This window comes from Suncus etruscus, chromosome 13 (assembly GCF_024139225.1).
Source record: "Suncus etruscus isolate mSunEtr1 chromosome 13, mSunEtr1.pri.cur, whole genome shotgun sequence".
Classification (NCBI taxonomy): Eukaryota; Metazoa; Chordata; class Mammalia; order Eulipotyphla; family Soricidae; genus Suncus; species Suncus etruscus.
The window spans coordinates 47,253,979-47,273,846 of record NC_064860.1 but is presented as its reverse complement, the minus strand read 5'-3'; the positions used below and the strand labels follow the sequence as shown (position 1 = coordinate 47,273,846).

The 19,868-nt window shown below is 36.1% G+C and overlaps 1 protein-coding gene across 4 annotated transcripts in view; it reads right to left on the bottom strand.

Annotated features, from left to right (window-relative positions):
• Nucleotides 1-711: 711 nt before the first annotated feature.
• GRIK1 (glutamate ionotropic receptor kainate type subunit 1) overlaps nt 712-19,868 on the bottom strand; it is a 495,577-nt gene continuing 476,420 nt past the window's right edge. For 2 of the 4 annotated variants that reach the window (XM_049785753.1, XM_049785754.1), the window contains 2 exons: nt 1,594-1,680; nt 712-1,174 (listed from right to left, as the gene is read on the bottom strand). In XM_049785753.1, the coding sequence (XP_049641710.1) occupies nt 1,019-1,174; nt 1,594-1,680 (243 nt within the window). In that variant the 3' untranslated portion in view covers nt 712-1,018. The remainder of the gene's footprint in view (nt 1,175-1,593; nt 1,681-19,868) is intronic. The other 2 variants (XM_049785756.1, XM_049785755.1) reach the window with 1 other exon arrangement.

Here is a 19,868-nt window from a genome sequence, read left to right as displayed (position 1 = left end):
GCCCTGATTCTTAATAAATTTTTAATATTGTACCTACTGATATTTCTATTATCATTTGAACTATAAAAGTAGACATGAAGGAGTTGGGGGTGTTAGACATAAAACTTTATCAGTAATAGTCACTTAAACCAGAGCATCTAACATTTATAATTATAGCGCCTGCTATAGAGATCTGTTGGGGAACAAAAGGGAAATTGAAGACATTGGTGGAAGGCAATAGACACTGGTGAAAGGATTGGTGCTGGAACACTGAATGCCTGAAACTTATTCATGTTTAATTTTACAATTAATAAAAAGAAGTAAGCAATACAATAGATATTACCACATTAAGATGAATAAATGAACAAATGACTATAATAACTTCTGGGCTAGTGGATAATTCAGTGGACTGAGCTCGTCATGCTTTGCTTGAAAGAGTTCAAGGTTTAGTCCCCAATACCACATGGTTCCCCAAGATGATTGGTAATGACCCCTGAACACAAAACTAGGTGTAGCCCCCAAGAGATAAACGTTGTTTCTAAATAAAACATAACAAAATAAACCCAGAAACCTATTTGCTATAAATTAAAAAATATTTTAAGACTCAGATGAAAATTAGTGTTTGTCTAAATAGGTGAAAGGGCTCATTAAATCTGGATAATCAACAGTCATTACTATTTAGCAAACCAGCTCTATGAATGAAACACAAATCCACAATCACACTTGTTCTGGAAAAAAACCCTGTTTTTATTATTTAGAAAGCACACACAGCAATTTATTAGGGAGGGGGGCAATAGTGAAAAGGCATAATAAGTGATCATACAAATTCACTTCCAAAGAACCAGTGTCATTCAACTAGTAGTAGTTGTCTAGGTTGAGCTTTTGAACCCTTTGTATTTCTATCATCTGTATACATAAGCAGATATGTATATAGACCTGGAAACATAGTGCACACATGTCAGAAATTCTTTTTTCCCCAAAATTCTGGAGGAAGCATATTCTTTTTTTCTTCCTCAAAGCTTATGACCATATTTCTGGCTCACGCCACTGTCTCTTTTCTCTGAGTTCGTCTTTGATGACAAGTAAGGATATTTGTAAAGGAAGATTTCCCCTTAGTTCTTGATTTTTTCTTTAACTTTTTCTGATTTTTGAGCGAGATTCCCAGTTCTTCCATGATGGCATTGAAAGAGAGACACTAGAGAAGATGAAAGAATAGGGCATCAGTTTTCACCGAATTATTTTCACTGCTCAGTGGTAGGTCTCTTGCCTAGGATTTTATGGATACAAGGGATTAGTCTAAGGCAGTTCTGACAAACAATTTCTCATCCTCTTTCCATACCTCCTCCTCCTCCTCCCCCTCCACCACCCCTGCCCACCCACTTTTGGATATGCTGGGGAGATCTGAGACAGTTACTTAAAGGGCATTCACATACATAGTAGTATAAAACTACCCACGTAGAGAAACCTCATGGCCATCCAAATAGATAACTTACCTTTGCAGAGACACGAAAATAGACTTAAGTTAGGTCATTTCCCCCATTGAGATGGTCCAAACATTGATAGGTTTATCAAGGCATACGCACACTTCAGTAATGCTATAGAAAATGAACAAACCTTCTCTACACCAAGGCTTTGTTTTTTTCTCCCATGAAACCTTACTTTGTTCCTAAAATAAAATCTAATTCTTGATGAATTTCCTTTCTGATAAAAAAAAGAAAAAAAAACAATTTTAAATTGTATATTTTCTCAAAAACAAAACCAAAAACAAACCACGCACAGACACACACAGATACACACAGAAATCTGGCAGCAGCAATGATACAGCTGTGGTTGAAATGAAAATAATGATACTGAACTGCACAGCAAAAATGATGGTATAATATAAAAAGAAAATGGAATTGTGATTTAAAATGGTATACCTATGCAGATGGCATACATATTCATGTATATATCTATCACAATTTCACTACCACTGTTCATCCACATGCGCAATATATAAATGGCATAATAAACCATAATTTTCTGTCATTTATTTCATCCGAGATAAGATCTCTGAATAATAAATAAATAAATACACTTTGGTAAAGTGTATGAAAGTTCAAGCATCACTTTTTCTACCATGAAGTCACAAAACAGACATGGTTGAAAGAGTCAAAGGTCAACATGCCACCACTTGATTTCTCCAGATTGAAAGTGTCTGAAAGGAAGAAACTGTTTCCCATGTATGCAAAGTAAGAAATGTTTGGGGGTGATCTCACGATCAAAGTGAATGGCAGGGCCTTATGCATCTTCGAAAAGAAACATTCCATTACATCCCCAAAAAAGTTAATACCATTTACCACAATTTGCATGCTCTCATTTTCTTCTGAGTGATTTAAAAACCAGACATATAAACTTGATCTGAGTTGTGAATTTTTGGCATAAAAGTTGTACACCTCTAAACAAAGTTGTTCCACTACAGTTTCTTATCTCAGGCATAATAAGTGGGATGCAGAGGATTGAATCCAGGTTTGTCCAGGGCTGCCACGTTTGTCCAAGGCAAACGTCCTACCGCTGTGCTATCACTCCACCCTTCTATGAATTCTTATTCAAAAACATCACAGTGGCATATGACCTCCATGAGCATATATGTTACCTGAGCACATGTACATCTTAACCACATCTTTCCTTTTGAGATATGTGCTTTCAATTTTTTAACAAGGAAATGGGTACTGAGGTTCACTCTCCACTCTGGAAAAGCCTACATTCTCTCTCTAGCTCATTACTTTCTCCCCCCACTTCTCTCTCTTCTTCCACAGAATTTCTAAATGAAGCATGTTTTATTTTATTCTTTTACTTTTTTATTTTTTTGGTTTTTGGGCCAGATATGTCAGTGCTCACATCCTGGCTCTGAGCTCAGGAATCACTCCTGGTGATGATCAGGGGACCATAGGGCATGCTGGGTTAAAACCCAGGTTGGCTACATGCAAGACAAATGCTCTACTGCTGTATTATTGATCAAGCCTCACTTGTTTTATTTTTTGTTTAAAAATATCACAGCACAGATGATATACATTGATTTTGCAATATTAAATAATGAGGTTTATGTGTCACTACTAATAGCAATTAAGACTTTTAATGGCATTGTGGTCAATAGTATTGTGTGTTAGGGATTTTGCGACCTTCACTCAGACATTTACTTCCATGGAGGAAAGATTTTGCATAGGATATTACTGGTTTTAGGAAACTCATTAAAATGAAAAGGGAAAAAAAGGAGAGTCATCACACATAAAACTCTTCACAAACATAAGAAAGGAGTTATATTCTTTATAGAGAAGAGGAACTTAATATTGGACATAGCAAATAGTTTGCAAATTAAAATTGGTTCACCAGAAGAAAAGTTTTATATTAAGAACTCAGTCATCTGATTTCCTATATTTCAATTCCTTTCACTTAAAATCTCATACATGGATTAATTTTTTATTTAATATATTAGATGTTTTTCTTTATTTAGCTATTTTATGCCAATATTTTTACATTTTAAAAAAATTAAAGACTATGATTATAAAGTTGTTCAAAATCGAGTTTCAGTCTTACAACGTACACACCCTTCATCCATGAACATTTCCCACCACCAGTGTTCCCTGTTTCCCTCCCACTGCCTGCCTTTGGGCATTAACGTTTTTGTTGGTGATGTTATTTATTTATTTTGCCACACCCAGCTGTTTTCAGGGTTTATTCTTGGCTCTACACCCAGGAATCACTTCTGGCAATGCTCTGGAAAGTACATGGGTATAGGGAAAATGAATCAAGGTCAGCTGAATTCAAGGCAAATGTCCTATCCATTATACTATCACTTTGGCCCCAGATTAATTTTGTTTGTTTCTGGGCCATACCTGGTGATGCTCAGGGGTTATTCCTGGCTATGCACTCAAAAATCATTCTGGCTTGGAGGACCATATTACAATGCAGGGAATCGAACCATGGTCCGTCCTAGGTCAGCGCATGCAAGGCAAACACCCTACTGCTTGCACTACCATTCTGGTCCCCGATTAATTTTTTATTTCAATCACTATAAAAGAAGTTTGTTTTAAAATTATTTTTCTACATAATAGTTTAAAAAATTCTACAATGTTTTAAATTGGCACAACCAAAGTCAGTCTCTGAGTATGACTTATGATTCATATAGGATACACAGTGCGGGGAAAGGACTGGAAAGGTAGAGGCATAGTACAGTGGTTTGGGTGCTTGTCTTATTTATGGTTGACCCAGGTTTTATCCCAGGCATCCCAGATAGTTCCATGAGCCCTGACAGGAATGTTCTTTAAGCATAGAGATAGGAGTAATTCCCAAGTACTGCTGGATGTGGACCCCCAAACCAAACCAAACCAACCCCCAAATGCTTATAGTCTTAGGACAGTCTTGTAATTCTCTTTCCCTATTTTTGAAGAGAGGCAGAGATCTTGATAATATGGTTCGATTCAGTTTTTGAAAATAAAATTCTCCTTCATATTTTATAGTGCCTTAAAATACAACAACTAGCTTTATGCTTTCTATTAACCCCAAGTGTTTATTTTTTGCCACCAGTGTGAAAAAGAATATAAATAGAGTTTTATCGGTGTCCCAGATTCTTTGTGGTCTTTGACCACAAACTATGATTTCTTTTTGATTCTTACTTTGTCACCAACTGTCAAAAAGGAAACAGCAAGAATTTGGGGGCTGACCTTTCTGCTTCTGAGTTTTTTGCTGTAGCCACAAGAAAAGATGACCTTTAAGGCTCCTACTGGCCATGAGCTCAGGTACCACTGCACACTCTTGAATCAGGAAATGAAACTGTGAAGGTCATCCTGGCACAAAGTCACAGGGAGGGGCTGAGATTCATCAATCAACTTTGCCTTTGACAATCTCAAGATGAAAGATATATAGATAGCACAGAAGGACTAAACTTCATTAGGTCCATAAGTTAGTAACATTCCAAAGCTTTTATTTCTGTGCCGTTTCCATGAACACCCTCATGCACATAGAGCCAAAGAAAAAATTACGAATAAGTATGATAGGCTAAATGCTTAAACTGCAATTTTATCAGAAGATAATAGACACCAAGATGTCTGCCTCACTGCCTTGCAGGGAAATTGGGATAGGACACCCCAGACATATCCTTTAGTGCTTTGTAACTTAGAATTTCTCTTAAGGACTTTTGTTCATTTGGGGCCCATAATGGCTTACTTGTTTTATCCCTTGTACTATTTCTCTGACCCCTAGAGTTTTAATTGTAAATGTTAGTAGCTACACAAGATGTTTTTTTCCTCCTTCTGCTAATATAGAATAGGTTTTTTTCCTCCTTCTGGGTTAATATAGAACTCTATTTGTATTTATGCATGTATGCATATATGTATCTATGTTAGGTAACAATAAGAGTAATCTGTTACAATAGTTGTAAATAAACTAGGACTATTTCTGAAAGAAACAGAACATACTTGCCTATTTTGCAAGATACTTATTCTCTTCTTATATTGTGTGACTACAAACACAAAGGACACACACTTTCCCTTCTCCTGCCTGTTTTCTTAACCTCTCTCTCCCTCTCTCTTTTTGTCCCTCGGCTCATTCTCTATCTAATTGCCCACTGTATCACATTTCCTTTAGATCGACTGCACATATTTGATTTCTGTGTACTCTCATGAGACTAGACAGCTCCCCTTTTTTCCTGACACTTTTATCCTTTTATTGCTTTTGTGTTGAGCCATACCTGTCAATGGTCAGGGGTTATTCCTGGCTCTGCACTCAGGAATTAGTTCTGGAAGTGCTATGGGGACCCCATGGATTCCAGGAATAGAACCCATTGGTTACATTCAATGCCAGCCCTACCTGCTGTCTTATGTATGGCTCTAATCCCTGACCCCTCACCTTTATCTTAAATTTACTATTTATGCTTTGGGGACCAGGAGTCTATTCTCAGTGATATTTATCCCCCTATACCTGACAGTTCAAGAAGACTTTGCTATTTGGGCTCTGCCACATAGGAGAGCTTTAGGGTTAGCCCAGCTGTGCGTAGGGGGCCTTCATTGCTAATTTGATAGTGCTGGGGGAGCCATATTGTGCCAGATATCATCTCTTTATAATATTCATGCTTCCTGTGTTATCTTTCAGTTCTAAATTTCTTTCTTTGAGGTTCTTTAGTTAAACTCACTCAAAATGTATTTGTCAAATAAATTTACAAATTACATATGGAAGAAAAGAAAGATATAGTAAATATTATCGCCATTTTATAGAAATAAAAAGATCTTTGTATGCAAATCACTGCTAAGGCAAACTAGATTTGAAAACTGTGGAGATCATTTTTTAGCAAATACAAAATATACTGAAAAGAGTGGGATTACTACTATGATTATTCTTATTTTTATGCTCATATTTTCTTGGTTTGGTAAAGTTACTGCCATAGTTCTGTGGAAATAGTGTTTCAATGAGTTGCTTTTTCTTTTAACAAGTAGTTCTTGTAAAAAAACATTACTTTAAATTTAAAATATTTTTTTTCATTTTGATTTTGGGAGGTGTTTGTGAGGCACACTTGGTTGGTGCTAAGGGCTTATGCCTGGCCCTGGTTTTAGATCTAGCCATATTCACATTTGGCTGTGTTTGAAGGACTAGGATAACTGGGGTTCAGCTACGTATGTGATAAGTACCATAGATCTCTGGACATCATTTAGAGTTTTTTTCATTAAAACCTGTATAAATCGATTGTAGAATAGCATACATTATATACATATATGTGAATATTTATGCATATATATGCATATATTAAAGACTTTTAAGAATTGGTCTATCTAAGAACACAAATTATTTTGCCCTTTTTTTGTTGGCTTTGATTTTGGGCCTCATTCAACAGTGGTCAAGTTTTACTTTTGGCTCTGTTTTCAAGGATCACTCCTGCTAGGCTTGAGGGATGCCTACCTGGGTTGGCTTTGTGGGTTTGGCTTTGCAAGAGCCCTATAGTTGTACAATCTCTCAAGCTCTGTTCCAAGAAATTTTTACCTGAGGAAGCTGCTCCGACCTGTATTCCTCAATTTATATATGGGTATATATAATAGGGTATATGTGTATATATACACACACAGATATAGAGAAAGTTGTATAAATTATTTTCCCTCTAACATCAGGAATAATTTCATGAAAAACTATAAAATGTGAGTTTAATATTGAGCCAACATAAAATTTGCTATTAATTTCTATACTTTTCTAATTCTTCTGAATTCCAACCCTTTTCTGACTTCTAAAATTGCAACAAGAACTTTGATATGTATTGCCCCAGGGTAAGGATGATAAGGGAAAAAAGTCACATTTGCAGCTTTGAGCTCTTAAATAGCCTTTTATGGATCTACAGAAGTCCTTGACTTCTCTGAAGCTATTAATTACCACACCAAGGTGTTTGAAAGAAGAAGAAGAAGCACTTTGAATTCAAAAAGTTTGCCTTAGAGCCTTCTGGATCCAACAAATAGGATTGGGGCTGGGCATGAACAGAAGTGTTGCGAACTGGCTTTCAAAATGAGATGTTGAGCTAGATGATGGAAAAGCTTTGGTATTGAAGAATATTCACAAGGAACCCCTCATTTGCCTTTTGTGAGTTTAAACACCTTGGGGATGAGGAATGGCAGAAAGGCTGATTGGGGCAGGACTCTAAGGATTTAAGAAAATGACACATATTTTCTGAGACCTTTAGTGCAAAACAGTGAAAGGCTACACAGTGTGTCTCTTGGCCTTTTGGGGGCTCTCAAGAGCAAGAGAGACATTTTTCTGTTCCAGAAAGAGTATGATTAGGTCTACAAGCAAGGCTTAGGAGACTGGACATTGGCTCACTCCAGTCCCCCAAAAAACAGAGATGCTTTTGCATGAGGGGAAGCTTCTGGAAAGCTCCCACAGGTTAAGCAATTCCCTCGGACTTCCAGTAGAAAGGAAGGTTTGTATGGCAAAGCAGTGCCCACAGTAGCGCTTTCCTTCTCAGACTCTTGTCACAGAAGCTACTGCCTGAGTTTGAGTCTGTCTATCTGAGCCTCTTTGGCAAACTTGGAACCCTGGGTTTCATCTAAATGTTTCTCTCATACCCATGAACAGGACTGTAATGAGAATTTGGGATGATATCACTGGGTTTGGCTTTCTCTCATCTAGTGAAAAGTGCCTGAGCAAATAAGGTTGAATTAGGACCATAAAACTAAACTTCATAAGAAATTATTTGCTTTTCCTTTCTCCAACAGAGAATGTTCCAGCCTCAAGGTAAGTTCACTTTGACTGAAGGTGTTAACTACTCATTATGCATGTGCCAAACAATGTGTAAAATCTTGAGGGCTTATGACTACATCTCATTTTTACCCCCAAGCTATAAACTCAAATGGGTTCCCAATACAAAGCAATGCCACTTAAAAAAATAACCTAACTCACCTTGGATAAGAGATTGCACTCTGCTTTTCAACTAGAGTTAATTCACTTTTGGTTTAATAATGCTTTGGAGGCGTGGTGGAGAGATAGTCAAGTGGCTAGGGCCTTTGCCTTGCATGCAGTTGATCTGAGTTCAATCCCCCAAACCCCATCTCGTCCTCTATGACCACCAGGAGTTATCACTGAGCTCAAACCCTGAGTACATTGGGTGTGGCCCAAAACCACACACAAGAGTTTTTATGGAATTAAAGAATTTTGACTCAGATGCTGAAGACTTCTCACCTTCTGTTTCCTCCCCTTCTTTCCTGAGTTTAAGGGGGACCTATGGAAGGCCTAGACATGACTGATAATTGGAGAGGCTGTTGCAATATGCTTCTGGCTTCCATGGGTGTGTGATATTCTACAAAGCCATGAATGGTGATCAGTATTTATCTTTCTGTGGTTACCTGGGGATTCCATGTCAGATTTATGCTTTGAGTCTTTCTCACTTCTACTTGCAACTCATTCTTCTACTAGTAGTACTACCAGCCCTTTCATAAACTTGTTCCTGGAAAAGGTTGTCAAATTTTTGGATACTTTTTCTGAGATTTTTCCAGGAATGAATAAGACCCTGTAAGGTTATGAGGCCAGAACAATAGGCCTTGCATGTGGCTGACCTGGGTTCGATCCCCAGCATCCCTTATGGTCCCAGGAGCCTGTCAGAAGTAATTCCTGAGTACAGAGCCAGGAGTAACCCTGGAGTGCTGCCAGGTATGGCCCCCAAACAGAAACAAAACAAAACAAGACCCTATAAGACTCACTGATGTATACTGGTATACTTTACTTGAGACATTTGTCTAAAAATCTTACCATTTTCTGGGCTACCATTTTTAATGAAATTGAGCACTTCACAGTAACTTTCCTCTACCAGATATTAAAATATTACAGAATAATTTTCCTTCATTCTTCATATTTTGATATTTTTCTGCAAGCAAAATTATGATCAAAAATTATAAATTAAGTGAATCCTATAATACTACAGACAAAATGCTTTAACGATTTTAGTGAGTTTCTCACAATAATATATCATTTCAGCTCTTAAACTATGCTATGCATGTCATTAAATTAAATTAAATTAAATAAGTGTCTGTGATAATTTCCTAGCTTTTAAAATTTTCTGTGCCTTCAAAAGGGGATGGGGATAATGGACATTTACAAGGCCCAATGCAGGCATACAGGTGAACCTCAAATTTACTGCTTCTCTTTATTCTTTCTTTTATTGCTAGTGGTCAAAGACAGGAAATATTTAGGAACTATCATGGGAGAGATAACCCCAAATTTGGAACTTTGCATTTTAATTAGTTCATCTTAATTACAAATGATTATTTTAAATTCAAACAATTAATTTAATAATATATGCAAATAGATCTCTAACTGGAAAGGCATGTTTTTCAAGAATTTTGCTTACAGCACACGTTTGCACTCTATTTAAAACTGTAAAGTTAACAATTTTACTTATCCTTTCCTTGGAGGAAAAGCATACAAAAACATTTCTTGATCAAGGTGGAGGGTAAAATAGGGCTAAAATCAGTGGAAAATAAGAACAATGAAAAAGAAAATTGTTCATTCTCTTTGTTTTTCTTTGTCTCTTAGCAAAATGACTTCAGTTCTAGAATAGACTGCCCTTTGTTTCAAATGCAGCCTCACTGAATATCTCTTTCTAAAGTGACGATGTAGTATGCAATCAGTTCAATTTTCTTTAGGAATAAACTTTTAACAATTGTGCAGACTACTCAAAACTAAGGCTGATTCTGAGTCTGCAATTTTCCTTTTACTTATAGTAATTTTCATGTTTGAATTGGTGGGCAACATTCTCACTCTTTAAAGCCAGGACAGTGAATTTTCTCTATCCTATTTTACCTTGAGTTAATGGCAAGGCAAGATAATAATACAACCTTATTCAATTTTATATATGTACATATGTCTTTCTTTTTGCACTTTATCATTTTTATTTCCTGCCCACTTTCTACTGGCTTTAAATGATATTATGGTGACATGCAACCACCTCATTCTGCAGGTGAAGAAACTGAGGTTGAGAAAAGTGCACAATTTCCCCCCAAATCTGTACCAGCAGAGAAACTTGAATCCTTGATTTATAATTCCAAAGTCATCTTCTCATTGGGCTACAAACATCATTCACTGTTTGGTTTATAAGATAGAGACAACTTATGCATTGCAGGTTATTTCTAAATGGATGTTAATTGCTTCCTGGATTCTCTGCTAATTGATCAATGTTTGGATTTCCAGGTAAGAGAAATCCTTTTTGTAGAATTACAGAAATAACCTGATAGACTTTTTTAAATCATTTGCTAAATTAGTTGATACAACTATAGAAAAGAATCTAAAGGTACTTGAAAGCCTTTTGTAGAGCTGTCAAATGACACAGAGAGAAAAAGGATACTAAGCTAGGGTGGGCTATTTTTTCCCACCTCTCAGGGTGGGCTATTTATGAACAATAGTTTCTTAGTTTTTGTGACTGATAAAAGCTGGTAAAAGGGAGATATTTTTTTTCCTTCCTAAATGGACTTGAAAGGTGGGAGTGTGAGGTAGCCACTTCTGGCGATCCTCAGTCGACTGGGCCTATAGATCAATGGATGGGTCTGAGTATTTAGACTCTATGATACTCAGGATAATCAGGGCTGGCCTAAAAGTACTTGAGGTTTCCAGTACTAGGCCCAACATGCTAGGTGGGCCTCCAGGCCTTCACTAATAGATGCTTGGGGAATGTGTAGGGAATTGATTGTGTAGTGTAGGGATTTGATTATGTAGTGTAGGGGAACAATACTTGGCTGCTTACAAGGCAAGTAAGTGCCTTAACTCCTGTGCTATATGTCCAGCCTCAGGTCAGTATTCTCAATTGAAGTTTACAAAGTCTGAATATATTAACTCTAAAAAATTCAGTAAAAAAATCAAGTAAATTGGGCAGAAAGAAAATTCTAGTTAAAACAATTATTTTTTGGTGGGGGATCACATATCTGATGATATTAGGGCTTACTCCTTGCTTTGAAACTCAGAAATCACTCATGGTGGTGTTTGGGATCATATGGGTTACTGGCAATCTAACCCAGGTTTGCAGTATGAAAAGCAAATGCCCTACCCACTGTACTATCACTCCAGCTCATGGTCAAACCACTATTTTAAAATGATTGATGGAATGAGTGAGGTATTTTAATTATATCACTTATATCCTTCTCATTATTAAATGTGTCTCTGGATGTATTTATCAAAGTCTGGAAACACATTTTTGTGTAATTTAGTCTAGGACTTTATTTAGGCAGATAACTACCAGATTCAATTGTGTGAAGCCACACTGTACTTTCCTAATGTTGGTTTTCTAGAATGAGCAGCCCCTTATCTTTGTACAAATAGAATCCTTTAAAAATTTAAAGGAGAATTTAAATTTTACATAGCATCAATCTTTATGGAAGAGTTTTTGAAAGGAATGATTTTAATAAGCTTATGCATCTGGACATATAATTCCTTAACCACAAGAAGTATAATGAGATGGTTCCTGAAGGCTGGTTAAACTGCAGCAGAGGGTAGAAAATTTTCATTATCAGTAGAGTTAATTAATAATGCCATTTGGCACCATTAGATGTGCAGAAAATGTTCCAAGAAATAAGAGTGTTTTGCTGTCTTTCTGAGGTTATTCAGGCTATGTTTAACTTGATAACAGGGAAATAAATCTTATATTAATAAGTATCAAGGATTGGAGTTAATTGGAATTCATTGTGTTGTAATTTTGGCTCAAATAGGTAATATAGAATATTACATAATGCTGGTCAAATGTAGTGAGGTATTTGGAAACAAATTTCTTTGGATAGGTTTATAGTCATATGATCTACTAGCTGATTTACCTTAGGGCATCATCCTGGTCTACCATGCATTCCTTAGGTATTTCCAATTTTAATGGAATAAGCTCTACACTAATTCCATTTATAAATTTTCACCTAAAACAAAATAAGTCAAATGTCCCCTTTATAATAGTAGACTAGATAGGCTAGTTAAGAAACAAATTAGACAGAATTAAGTACTGAAGAGCTATTGATGCATTCATTAAATCTTTTCATACCTCCCTGTTCTCTTCTTTAAGTATTTTTTTCTTAGAGTAACCCAAAAAATAACCTATGAGTTTTAATGAAAATTCACATTTGCCACCTAATATGAAAATAAAATGCTGCATTCAACTCAATTTTAATGAAAATTCATGTTTGCTAATTACTCTTAAGTAAAGCAACTGTATATAGAACTATTGGAGAAAAAACTCATATAAAAACTTATTTAAATAAACTTTTAGGGGCCAGAGTAACAGTACAGGAGGGTCCTTGCCTTGCACATAGCCCACCTGGGTGTGAAGCCCTAGCATCTTGTATTGTTTTCTGAGCATCACCAGGAGTAATACCTGCATGCAGAGCCAGGAGTAACCCCTGAACATTACCAGAATGTGGCCCCCAAACCAAAAACCAAACTTGTATAGAGGATAGTTTTAAGTAACTCTCACGTGCACAACTGAATCTGATAGAAAAACTACTATATGAAACCAATTTTAGTAAAAATTACATACACAAAGTTTTCAGCATTTGTTTTTTGATGATATTAAAAAGCAAACAAATATAAAGCAATCACTAATTTCTACTCTCTTCCCATTGGGGAAGAAACTCTAAAGGAGTTTATAATTTAGAGTGTTTTCCCAGGTAAGCTGAGGCACACTGAAGTCTGAGAACTTCTTCCATAAGAATAGGCCTTATTCTTTAGACCTTACTTCTGGCTTGTTGCTCAGCTGTGACTTCCACCTGTGCTTAGTGGGCCATATGGGAATCCGGGAATAGTTCCTCAGTCAGCTATGTGTAAGGCAAGTGCCTTACTTGCAGATCTAACTGTCTGGCTTTGTAAAAAATTGAATTGTCAATTTTGATTAAAGTACAATGGCTTCTGGTGAAGTCATAGTGGTCTCCACACTCATTTAGCTGATAGCAAGAGTTGAAAGTGTGAAGGTATGTTTCAGAGGAAGAGCAGAGTGTAAGGACCCAGGTATCTGAAATGAATGGAAGTTTCTTAAGAGGGGAAAAGCAGAGAAGGCAGTGACTTACCTGATAAACTTTGAGAAAATCTACCATTATTTTACAACTCTGAATGCCATTTGTCAATAGAATGCAGTGATGCTTCTATCTTAATGATGTGCAAAGTTTATTTTAAAAAAAAAAAGACTGAATTGAATGTTGAATGCTAAGGAGGTATTATATATATTGCTTGAAGTTAATGGCCTAACTTCTAACATCAATCAGTGAACAATGATTTATTGGGTGCCAATTCTGTACATCAGATTATGCTAGGTTTTTACTGCATACCAGAATCAATGGAGTCCCTTAGATAATTGCTATTGTTTTGGCTCCTTTCCAAAATAATTAAACTCGAACTCTGTGTATTGCCAATATGGGTGTTTCTTTTTGGGTGTTCTGGCCTTTTCATTGATTTTATAATGCTTGTGAAGAGAAAAGTGGTTCTAGAGATAGTTTGAGTGCCTGAACCAGAAAACCTACTTTCTGACCCAGTCTTAGTTTTAATATGCCCAATGTTTTATTTATTTTTTTTTCTTTCTGGTTTTGTTTTTAAATCACATCCATTGGTGCTCAAGGTTTACTACTGACTTTGCACTCAAGGATTGCTCCTAATGGGGCTCGGAGATCATATTTGGAGTCAGGTATTGAACTTGGGTTAGCCACGTACAAGGCAAGTGCTCTACCTGCTGTTCTTCTGCAATGTTTGCTTTCTGCCCACGTGAGTTGAGAATAATACTTACTATATTTATAAGGAACTAACATCTTTTAGTCATTGTCCATTAATAGAATTTTATAGGTTATTTTCTATGACATTATATTATTTCATTTAATCTAATAGAAAATATATCATCCGAGAAAACATCCTACAAATAAAATACCATGGTTTAGTGTGGCAAATTTATGCCAGACATGACTCATGAAATGTTTACATTATTAGCTGAGATTCACATTATCATGTGTATTTCTCTTTAATTCCCTGGTATGAACTCTAGAAGATTGATCTCTCAAAGAACTTTCTAGAAAAAAAAATCACAGGAGCCAATAATTTTGGGAAGTGCTATAACTTCTCCATCTAAATAAAAATTCTTAATGAATGACTAAGTAGTAAGCACCTAACATGCCTAAAGTCAAGACATGTTTAGAATAATGCTTTAAAGATGACTTACTCAGGTAAGTATAGAGTAATGCTTGCTAGTGGAACACATTTTGAAAAATAATCCTTCAAAATAATCTTATTATAAAAATTATATCTCAGATTTACATATTAAAAATTCAGTCACTTGTCTGACTCATTATCATATGGCCATCTTAAAACTTCAATCTTAAGTCTGGTTGATTTAGAAAATTCTCTCTTGATTCTAAAGTCTAAGTCTCTAGATGGATAGCTCTGATATTAAATTCACTGCTTAATTATGTTGAAAAGCAATAGTTGAAAGCAGTAGATCTGGGCCAGATAATATGATGGTAGGGCATTTGCCTTGCATGTTGCTGATGTAGGATGGGCACAGATTCAATCCCTGAGCCCCTGAGCCAGGGGCAATTTCTGAGCACAGGGCCAGGAGTAAAATCTGAGTGCTGCTGGGTGTGGCCCCCACAAAACTAAACGAACAAAAAGTACTAGATTTAAAACTGTGTGGGAAAAATATGGTAGTATATAAATTTCAGAATTAGGTTGCATATACTTTAAGACAATATACAAATATTAATTTTTAGGAGGAATAACTTCATTATCAAAATCTCAGGACTATATCTTTAAAATATATATATATATATACACAAGGCCAATTTTATTACTGCTAGTATCCACATCTAAATTTAACTATTTTAACTTTTTTTGTAGTTCTATATATAGAACTAAGCAATAACGGATTTGTTTGTTGTTGTTGTTTTTTGGGGGGCCACACCCAGTGATGCTCAGGGGTTATTCTTGGCTCTATATTCAAAAATTAGGGCTGGAGCAGTGGCGCAAGCGATAAGGTGTCTGACGTGTTGTTTATTGTTTGTTTATTTTGTGGGTTTTCTTTGTTGTGCATTGTTTTGTTTTTATTTCAGGATTGTGGTTATTGTGTGGTTGTTGTCTTTATTTCGGTGGTGCTTTTCGAGTTTTTTGTTTGACTTTAAAAAAAAAAATTTAGGGGCCGGAGAGGAGGTAAGGCATTTGCCTTTCATGCAGAAGGTCATCGATTTGAATTCCGGTGTCCCATATGGTCCCCTGTGCCTGCCAGGAGCAATTTCTGAGCATGGAGCCAGGAGTAACCCCTGAGCACTGCCGGGTTGACCCAAGAGCCACAAAAAAAAAAATTTTTTTTTTGGCATTGTTATGTTTTTCTTCCTTCTTCCCTTTCTTCTCTTAAATTGATATTTATAGCCTCTGGACTCCTTCCATTTTTTGCTTGCTTGATTTTTGCCCCATTTTATTTTTTTCTTTCCTTCAAGTAGAAATAAAAAAATGATCAGACTTAAACACCAAATCCATAGCCAACAACAGCAGAATCGATACTCAATCTACAACATGCTTAGCCCAGAGGAGATCACTTATACTAGCAACTCGGGTGGTAAAAGTGGGGGACATGGAATGCATGCTGGGAATAGGGGTGGGGGGAGGACAACATTGGTGGTGGAAATGCCCCTGATTCAATGTTGCTATGTCCCTAGAATATTACTGTGAAAGATTTGTAATCCACTTTGGTCAAAATAAAACTTAAAAAAATACACCTTTATATACCATTAAAACAAGTTATTCCTGATGGTGCACAGGAGACCAAAGGGCAGGAATCTAATCCGTCTCTGCTGCATGCGAGACATACACCATACCTATTGCACTATCATTCCAACCACAGAATTAAGCAATTCTGAAACTAAGAATAATATAACACTCCAACACTTGGTTACAACTCTGAACTTGGGCAAATATAATAATGCATTCACAAGCAGCAAACGCTCATGTCTTATTTCACAAACAGTGATTCCACAGTAGCTCTACAAATGTAAAGCAATAAGGTACTATTGTTTCATGCTAACAAATTTTTAATATAATTATTATTTTGATCATAGTGGCTTACATATTGTTGACAATAATATTTTAGGTACATATTTACATAAAATCAGGGGGATTCCCATCACCGATTTGTCCTCCCTACACCTCCTTCTGGTTCTCGTCCTACCTCCCATATCCTCCTCCCTCACCCCCGGCGCTGCTAGAATATGTGGTCCCCTCTGTACCTAGCTTACTACTTAGTAGTCTTACACCTGTTTGGTCTTGGTACCTCCCTTAATTTCCCCCCTCTAACTGGGAGGCAGGACTAGATAGTTCAAGTTATGTGGTTTTGTTTGAAGAAGAGAAAAGTAATAAACTGGGGTAAAAATCAAATACGCCGAAAATGGGCGGAATCCTTCTAGAGGCTCTCATCATCAGTTTGAGAGACGAAGGGGAAAAAGAGGGTGAAACACCCTAACAGTACAAAAAGAAGTGTCAAATAAAATATCCAGTGAGCACTCCAACAATAAAGATAAGCACCACAAAAAAGCCATGGTCTTGAGATAAAAAACATGGCAGAGCACATAAAGAAAGAAAAGAAGAAAAAAATATAAATGGAGACAACTTCAATAACCACACCAAAACAAAGAAATCGACAAAAAGTAGATAGGTAAATAAAAAATAAGTAAATAAATAAATAAATAAAAATGTTTTGTGCTTTTTGCCTTTTTTTCCCCTCCTGCACAGGCACAGTAAATATTGGGGTCATTCAAAAAGAAATTCTCTTGGCCTAAGAGATACAGGGTTTCTCCACTCTTGGAGTATATTGCCATGGGATTAACTATAGATTCCATTCAGGTTTATTTACTCTCCCCTTTGTGCTCTCGTGATATTTGGAAGACTTCTGCTCTGTCCTGGGTGATAAAATCAGACCTCTGTATCTAGAGATCTTAGTATCTTCATGCTTACAAATTTAAAAAGACTAAATATTGAAATTTACAGATATTTCCTTTAAAAGATTAGTTATTTGAAGTAAAAACATTTTGAGAAACACTCAAGGCAAGAATCAACTGTCCTGAACATGCAATCCAGAAGGAACACAGAGTAGATTGGATTTATGTTTCAAAAATTAGGACCCCCCCCCCTTTTTTTAGCTAAACAATGTGACTTCATACATCGAGGTAATCCCATTAAGGAGAATAAAAAGCAACCCATCCCATATTGAGGGAAGATGAAAGGCATCTTCAATTCTCCTCACTGTGAAGAAGAAGCAAGCCCAGAGGGAAAGTAGACATTCTATGTCACAAAGAATTAAATATGCTTTCTGTGTCACTAAGTTGAGTTAGAGTGGGAATTATTTACAGCAGGTTGAATGCAGGTGGGCAATAAATCTAGAGAGATCTGAAACTAATGTGTATGAAAATTCTTCCCACTATTTATTTTCTCCTCTTCACCCTTCTCTTCAATACATTTGGAATGAATTGAAAATGGCACAGAATCTAGAGAAATGAGTTTGAACCCAGCAGCGCTCAAAAAATTGCTACAAGAACAACTGCTCCATCCTGGGTGAGTGGGAAGGAAATAAAATAACATCTTTATGCAAAGATGTTCATTAATGCAAAGAGAGAGGTTGAGTCCGTGGAAAATGGAAGATGCTATGCATTATTTTTGAGCTTAGGACTTTACTTAGAGTTTGCAAGAAATAATAGATAGCTTGAAACAAACCCCTTCCATTTTTTACAAAAATCATAATACTGCCTAGTTAAGTTGTGTAACTATGTTTTGGTTGAGAGCGTGAGGTTAATGGATTTCTAGCCAGGGACCCTCTTGATGATGCTGTGCCTTCCTGAGTGATGTTCAGCTTAGATCAAGTTTTTCTGTGACATTAGGAGATCAATATGCATAAAAATGAATGTTGTTTATTATTATAATAAATAAAGCAGCTAGTAGTTTGAAAGAATTTATAGAGATAGAATGTATGCAAAAAGAGAGGGAAAGTTGACACAGATAAAAATAATTCTAGGGGCCAGAGCGGTGGCGGAAACGGTAGGGCATTTGCCTTGCAAGCGCTAACCTAGAACAGATCACTGTTCAATCCCCTGGCATCCCATATGGTCCCCTAAGCCAGGAGCAGTTTCTGAGCACATAGCCAGGAGTAACCCCTAAGCGTCACCAGGTGTGGCCCAAAAAGCAAAAAAAAAAAAAAAAAAAAAAGGAAAAAAAAGAATTCTACAAAATTAGCCTGTTGTTGTCTTCATGCTTTGAAGCCTGCATCTACTGTTTCATGAGGAGTTATTTATTTTTAATGTGTGAAGACAAAACTAAAATAACCATTCTCTTGACTGCAAAACAAATCTATTGACACACAGGTCTAGGCAGCAAAGACAAGATACAAATCTATTTTCATTAAATCACATTCAATATCCAGAGAAGTAGATTTTTGCCATTGTAAAAGAATAGGGAAATGTGACTATTTATGCTTGATAGGCACAGACAACATTGATATATCAAAAACAAGCAAATTATACTGGACACACTTAAAAAGGATTATACAATATTACTGCATCCCTCTCTTTTCTAAAATTAATTCTTAATTCATAGATTAAGTGGTTCCAGAGTGGAGTTGATTGGTTGTTTGTTTACATGATAGTTCGTAAAAGAAACAATGAAGCTTGCATGCAAAAGAAATGAGAAAACATATAAAAAATGACTAACTCAGAAGCAAAATTGAGTGTTTAAATAAAAATTCATATCAAATGAAACTGGCAATTATGAGGAACACAAAAAGCATAACAAATATAGCACTCATTTGTCAAATTAGTTGCATAAAACAAGACACCTCAAGAGCAAATTGAAAGTTAAAAGACAAAGCAGATCAATGCAGTCTCCCTTTTGATTAAATTGTTTTCTCTAACAAGTTCCAAGTAAGGGGTGCTAGGTAGTTTCATGATTGCATTGCAATTGGGGCAAATTTTTATGGCCAAAACAGATTCAATTCCATCACAAAGGAAATGTTTCTATAGTAGGAAAGTGGAACTTGTGTGAGTCTATTAATTAAAACTAGTTGTAAGCTTAGTATCTTCAGAACAAAACAAAAATGTGGAAATCCCTTATTCAACGCTATTAAACACTTCAAGACAGTGACTGTCGAGCATTAAATTAGTCATTATTCACAATTCATTGGGTCAAAATTGTAACAGCATTTTGTAATTGAATGGACACCCAAAACACTAGATTGCTTCTGTGTTTTGTGTGCTGTTTATTTTCATATGTTTAGGACAAAATTATAGTTAATTAGAATCATATTACTCGGTACAGTGTAAGATCCTGTTGTGATTTTCATCATTTATAGGCATAAATGATTACCTGTTCAATCAACCATAAGAATCAATATAATTTGGAAA